The sequence below is a fragment of the Pristis pectinata genome, chromosome 2 (assembly GCF_009764475.1).
Source record: "Pristis pectinata isolate sPriPec2 chromosome 2, sPriPec2.1.pri, whole genome shotgun sequence".
In the NCBI taxonomy this organism is placed as follows: Eukaryota; Metazoa; Chordata; class Chondrichthyes; order Rhinopristiformes; family Pristidae; genus Pristis; species Pristis pectinata.
The window spans coordinates 96,941,898-96,949,291 of record NC_067406.1 but is presented as its reverse complement, the minus strand read 5'-3'; the positions used below and the strand labels follow the sequence as shown (position 1 = coordinate 96,949,291).

The window sequence follows — 7,394 nt, the reverse complement described above, 5'->3', positions numbered from 1 at the left end:
CTGCATGGTCACCCCTCAGCCTCCTTCACTCCAGGGAAAACAGACCCAGCTAACCTAGTCTTGCCTTATAACTCAAGCCTTCCAGTCCTGGCAACATCCTTCTGAATCTGCACCCTCTCTAGCTTAATCATATACTATATCTCCTATAGTATGGCAACTACAACCACACACGATCCACCAAGTGCAGTCTCACCGTGTTTTATAAAAGCGGAACATAACTTCCCTGTTCATTTATTCAGTGCCTCATCTGATGAAGGCCAGTATTCCATATGCCTTCTTAACCATGTTATCTGCCTGTTCTCCACCTCCAAGGGATCTTTGGACTTGTGTAATAAGGTCCGTCTATTCTTCAATACTTCCAAGCATGTTACTATTCATGATGTACGTCCAAGCCTCATTAGTACTTCCAAAACGTTACCTGGATTATTTAGCTCACATTTGCCTGGATTGAACTCCATCTGCCATTTCTCAACCCTTTTCACCAATACATCGGTGTCACCCTGAAGCCTGAGAGTACTCTCCACACTGTCAGTAATTCCACCAATGTCATCTGAGAACTTGCTGATCATGCCACCTACATCCACATCCAAATTATTCCCATATAGGAATATAAGGAGGAGATGGAGGGCTATGTGGAAGGGAAGGGTTAGATAGATCTTAGAGCAGGATAAAATGTCAGCACAACACCGTCGGCCGGAGGGCATGTACTATGCTGCAATGTTCTATGTTCTATTACAACTAGCAAGAATCCCAGCACTGATCCCTGTGGAACACCACCAGTCACAGGCATCCAATCACAAGAACAACCCTCTACCTTCACCCTCTTTCTCCCATTACAGCAACTATCAGTAGCAATCACAAGTGAAATGAAAGTTGAGGAATAATTCTATAAAGGCGCATGATAAGAGATCAGAAAGGTCAGGGAGATCGTGTCATGGACAGATATGAGAATGAGAATTTTGGAATTAACATATTGAATTTGCCACCAGGCGTTGGAGTGGTGCAGTATCATGCATGTAAGGTAAACACTTAGTTAAAACATTATGAAAAAGATATTTTTGGAAGTGGGTTCAAAATCAGCTGCCTATTTTCATGTTATCAGCAAAGTTAGTAACAGTACCTTTGGTGTTTTCATCCAAATCATATAAATAAATTGTAAGAGGTTGAGGCCCAAGTACCAATCCCCCCTTTGTTTTCCCTCATTCCTGTGGGCCCCCTTCCCCTTTCTCTTTCCCCTCCCCTGCCCTCATGACCTGCCCATCACCTCCCTCTCATTCCCCACCTCCTTCCCTGTCCTCTCCTATCGGATTCCTTCTCCTTTAGCCCTTTGCCTCTTCTGCATAATCACCTCCTATCTTCTCACATTATTCCTTTTCATGCCCCCTCCCCCACCCACCTAGTTTCCCCTCTCACCTGGACTCGCCTATCACTTTCCCACTTTTTTTATTCCGGCTTCTGCCCTCTTTCTTTCCAGTCCTGATAAAGGGTCTTGACCGGAAATATCGACTGTTTATTTCCCGCCATAAATGCTGCCTGATCTGCTGAGTTCCTCCAGCATTTTGTGTGTGTAGCTTTTATTCTCAGCAATAATCTCTATGTGTACTGTTTCAAATACCTTCTGGAGATCAACATTTTTGGTTTTACAATTTACCACTGAATCAAAAGGTTATTTGTTCAAATCCCACTCCAGAGAACAGCATGAGAACCAGCATTGAGTATTCTATTGTTGAAGATGCCCTTGCCTGTATGAGATGTTAATGAGATGCCTGCAATGCATTTAGTCTGAAACGGATAGGTTGGTTACTTGCCATTGCAGTTTGTATAATTTTGTGTGGAAATTGGCATTAATATTTACCTATAACAATTAATCTCTTTCAAAAATAGTTAATTGAATGTGAAGTGGTTTAGAATGTAAACACCATTACATTGCAACTCCCTTACTAATTGTGTTTTCTATTAGGCAACTCATTTGTTGATTTTCTCTATGTTATCCTAATCAGTCCTCCACTAAGTAAATCTGATTACCTTGATTTCACTCTTAATCTTCCTTAGCTATTTGCTTACTTATCACCACAGGGAAGGAGGCCATTCATCTTATTGATTCCACACCCACTACTAGACAGCAATCCTGCCACTTCCGTTCTTCCCTTCTGAGATTTATCCTCTCTGACATGCTCTTCAAAGCCCTTCTTAATGTACATGCCAGCTGTCTATTGTCTATGCTAAGGGATAATTTAACTAACTAACCTAACAACACTTCTTTGGAATGCGGGTGAGGAGTGTAAAACCCAGCAGAAGCCCATGCACTCATAGGGAGAATGTACAAATCCCACACAGACAAACACCCGAGATCACGATCAATAGGGCTCTGGACTAGAAGGCAGCAGCACTAATTTATATGCCACCTTGCCACCAATTTCTTCAACAATTATATTATCTAATAGCCATTATGTGCATCGCAATCTACTTAACCAAAGCCTATCCAATTTTATTTACCCGTTACCCTAAAATCCCACTTGCTTCAATTAAATTCAGGATCATTATAGGCCCAGGACTCCATACCAAGTGTTGCACCTAAGATTTCTGCGACAATGACACAGGTTATATGGAGAAAGGCCCCTCACCATTGTACATTGAGGCGTGAAAAACATACCCTATGCTGTTTGCTCAAAAAAAGAAAATTGATGTCACGCTGACAGAATGTAAATTTACAAAAAGGTACCATGCCAATGTCGTGCATTAGATACATTGGCAAAATTTGTGAAAATATTTTTAAAAATGGAAAGTCTCCATCATGTTAATATCTACCATTAGAATGCTATTAAGTGAGCGAGTTCATTCTGTGATTAGTCTGCCTTTGTTTATAAAGCATGCAAATTATCTCAAGAACCAGAGCATTGGTGTCTGGTGGGAACTTCCCAAGAACGGGCTCCAGCCACGTCTTTGGCGTCGACCTATCAAACAAAGGTCGGTAACTATTCATAGCAACTCCTCCCATTCATTTTTTTTTAACATTAGACCTCAAAGAACCCAGTACCAATACTTTCTGATCAGTCAGCCAATTTCACATCACAGTAGCGGTGAGAAGAAAACATTGGTCAGGAATAGTACTTTTCCTCACCAAACTTTGCAATAATGTGCCCTTTGCACACGGTGACCTACCTTATCCTGGCTGCACTGAATCTGGGGACAGTCAAAGGGATGGGGATGTATTCTTATGAACAAGCAGAGTTCACCTACAAACGTAGTAATTGTAAATCAATGCCCCCCACAATGGCGCTGTGTCACGGCATCGAATACACGGAGATGAGGCTCCCTAACCTGCTAGGACATGAAACCATGGAGGAGGTGCTGCAACAGGCCAGCTCATGGATTCCGCTGGTTCAAAAGCAGTGTCACCCGGACACTAAAAAGTTTCTTTGCTCTCTCTTTGCTCCGGTGTGTATCGATGAGCTGGACGAGCCAATCCAGCCGTGTCGGTCGCTTTGTGAGCAGGTGAAGGACAGCTGCTCTCCGGTGATGTCAGCTTTCGGTTTCCCCTGGCCGGACATGCTGGAGTGCAACCGGTTCCCAGAGGACAACGATCTCTGCATCCCACCCGCGGACTCCAAGGAGCATGATCCCGCGCCCGGAGACGGTAAGGCGACAGAGGAGGAAATGTCCTTGAACTGGTCACAAAGTCCAAAATTGGCTTTAGAAATAAAATTGACGTTGAGATGTAATGTGACAATTTTAAATTTAGGTTTGGATTATTTCCCAGCAAGGCTGTTTATTTTTCTCTCATGTAATGTTCTTGTTTTGAATTCGTTTGGGTTAGATTTGTGGGATTAAATCCCAGTTTGTATAAAATATATGCCAGAGTAAACTTTTTGATACAACGATCATACATGAATTCGAAACAGAATCTTTCTTTGTTTACAAAAAAACTTTATTTCATGGTCACTGTTGATGCGTTCTGCGGTCGAAGGAGGAAAATCGCTCTTATTTTCGTGGCTTTTATTATGAATGTATCAAATAATTTCTATTTAGTTGATAAAAAAATATTCTCTTGATTAGAAAAACCCGACCTATCAAAAAAAGCTTCGATTTATCTTTGAAAGAATCTGCAAGATTATCGCCAGTATTTCAACTTCCATTTCATGTGTAATTTTTGAACGCCGTCCTTTCTCAAAAAAGTTAAATGTGTTGCAGATGTTAAGAGCGCGTTTCCCAGAGAAACGCGGCTTTCTCTCACAACGGCACAACGTGGAAAAGGAACTAATATCGGGTTGCTGTTTTAGGAAATCCACTGCTTCTGTTGAACTATAAATTTAAATTAGAACCTTTCGCCATTGCCAAAACTGGTCTTTTCCCTTGAATGGAAATTTTAAAAGAGAAAATAAAGTAATACGTTTTAAGTGATTGAAGAACGCAAATCGAGGATCCTGTTCAAAGCGGTCCAGTGGTCAGCGCTTCCATTTAATTAGTGGAGACCCTTTGAGCACTGTGAGCGAACAGGGGCACTTCATTTTTTTTATCGTTTGTTTTAAAGATTTGACGCGGTCTATTTAATTTACACCTCATCTGGCGAAAACGGGCAGTTCAGAGTGAAAGTCACGGCTCGCACTACCTCAGGCTGAGAATCCATGCGAACAGCCTAAGACCATCTTTTCAGGGTTTTTTTTAATTCACTGCTCGGTCTTCCTGGTGACAATAATTTCTTCTAAGCGTGTACGTGGTAGGTGGGGGTGTTTAAATACTTCATAAAAATAGTCCACTTAATAAAAATAGCAAAGCCCATGGAAAATCTGGAAGCTATAAAGAAAATGGAAGGTCCAGGCTGGAATAATTAAATCTCGCCTGCGCTGGACCATTCCCAGAACGAAAGTACCAGGTCCGATATGTTATTTTTCTTGTGAATACGTGCAGTATGCGAGTCAATAATGAACCCACATACACTATTTTGTTCTCAGAGCTAAAGATCTGCGACGCATGCAAAGAAAGCGAGCAAAACGACAACGAAATTGTCGAGAATTACTGCAAAAATGATTTCGGTAAGTCGTGATTTCAATGCCCAAATTACCAAAAGCTTCACAGAGGGGAAAGGAGCAAGTCAATTAATTCTGTCCGCTTGTCTTTAACCCAGGCGGCTTTAAGTCGATCCTCTCGTGTTTTCTTGCTGATAGCATTTTCTTCCTGCGCTATTAACAGGATTGTAATTTTATCAACGCTGTTCAATAATGCTTTTAAGGGGAAACCCTGTGGTTTAAGGGAAAGTCCAAACTAAACTGAAATGTTTCTCTGCACACAATACTCATTTAATCTCGCAGAGGAAGAAAACAAGTAGTCCAACTGATGACACTGGCAAACTTTACGCAGGAGGTTCAAAACAGAAAACATGGTGGATTTGGACAGGTAAGAATGAGGCCCCAAATATATGACTTCGACGAGGAAAGTGACCTGAACAAAGGAGCCACGGGTAAAATGCTTACGGTCGAGTGAGAGATTACATTTTATTGATTCATATTTCTGACGAAAAGCCAGTTGTTGTCAGCTGTTGAGGTGATTTCGGATTATGAGGTGTCAAACGTTGGTATGATTCTTGATGCTGCAGTTTGACACACAGTGTTTGGAATCATGTGATTAACCACAATAAGAGCATTTCTATCTTTCATTCCGTTCCCTGTTAATGATACAAGTGCTGGAAATATATCATCAAATATATTAGTCTCGTCAGCTTGATAGTTTCATTTGGATAACACCTTGCAACACTATCCACGGCCGCCAGACGTGTTAATGTTATATTTTAATCGTTTTCTAACTAGCTTTGAAAATAAAAGTGAAAGAGATTTCCTACAGCAATGGGGACACAAGGATCGTTCCCGAGACAAAAAGCAAGACAATTTACAAGCTGAATGGAGTGACGGAGAAGGATCTGAAGAAGAGCGTATTGTGGCTGAAGGGTGGTCTGCAGTGTACTTGTGACGAGATGAACGATATCAACGCTCCCTACTTAGTCATGGGGCAAAAGCTCGATGGGAACCTGGTCATTACCTCAGTGAAGAGATGGCACAAGGGGCAGCGAGAGTTTAAGAGAATTGCTCGGAGCATCCGCAAACAGCAATGTTAAATAGCGGCCAGTTGACAGTGATATTAATAAAACGTGCACAAACCTGCATTTATCCGGCGTGCTTTGTACATTCCAAGCAGCATGCTATAACCTATAACCCATTATATGTCTTAAATGTATATGCTTCTTTTTATAGTCTTAACTGGATAACGTTGATTAAAATTATACTTGTTTATCGCCTTCATTTCATGCTCTGATGCCGAACAATTGATTTCATTTAATTGTACAGTACATGAAGTGGAATATGTTGTAATCATATGCTGCGAATTAGCGTCAGGTATTATCACGAGGCATCACGGATGCCGGTGTTTACACTGGAACAAATGAATTTTAAATTTAAAAACCGTAACTCCAGAAATCCTACCCAAAGAGGAATTCGACCAATTATAGAATCTCCTGCATGAAAAACATGCACACCTCTCTGTCAAACAAGGATGAAAATATTGACCTGAGCTATTTTCCCCTTTTATGCAAATACGTAACAATTTCCATCAAAGCATTCTAAACAATTCGTGAACAACTTTAAATAAAATAACCTGTTTGTTGTCAGCCAATGGGGCACAATCTAGTTCAAGCAATTTTAACAACTATCTGATATTCCATGGAATGCTCAGAACCAGTGGTGATCACTGGGCTCTTCCCTTACCAGTTTCCTTGAATGTCTGTTGATAAAAAGCGTACCTACAATTTAATCGGCATTATTGTTAAAAAAAAGTTATATCCATAAGGGTTGTAAATATTGTAACTTTGTAAATAATTCAGATAAACAATATGTTCTTGTACCTATGCGTCTTATGTTTCGATTCCCATGATTTGCTAATTCACCTGATTCTGTAATCTTTCTGAATTTGTTTGGATATTTGGATAACTGTTGTACGTTCTCCCCGTGACTGCATGGGTTTCTTCCGGGTGCTCCGCTTTCCTCCCACATTCCAGAGACATACGGGTTAGGAAGTTGTGGGCATGTTATGTTGGCGCTGGAAGCGTGGCGACACTTGTGGGCTGCCCCCAGAACACTCTACGCAAAAAGATGCATTTCACTGTGTGTTTAGATGTACATGTGACTAATAAAGATACCTTATTCAATTAAAATCGCTGAGCTGAAATAAAAATGTGATGTTTCAGTTGGTTTATGTTAAGAATCATGCTATATTGTTTTTATTCATGTGGTGCTGGGGATGGTAGATGCTGAAGCAACAATTAATCAGCTGGCCACGCACAGGATCACACCGGGTCTTTAAACAAAGTTAGTCCATTGATTTTGTGCCCTTGATATCAGAAACGA

General features: G+C 41.0%; 1 protein-coding gene across 1 annotated transcript; it reads left to right on the top strand.

Annotated features, from left to right (window-relative positions):
* The first annotated feature begins 3,135 nt into the window (after positions 1-3,135).
* On the top strand, positions 3,136-6,109 carry sfrp2 (secreted frizzled-related protein 2). Its single transcript, XM_052040708.1, has 3 exons — positions 3,136-3,637; positions 4,953-5,033; positions 5,805-6,109. Exons 1-3 carry the CDS (start codon positions 3,136-3,138, stop codon positions 6,107-6,109), a joined length of 888 nt encoding a protein of 295 aa, XP_051896668.1.
* The last annotated feature ends 1,285 nt before the right edge of the window (positions 6,110-7,394 follow it).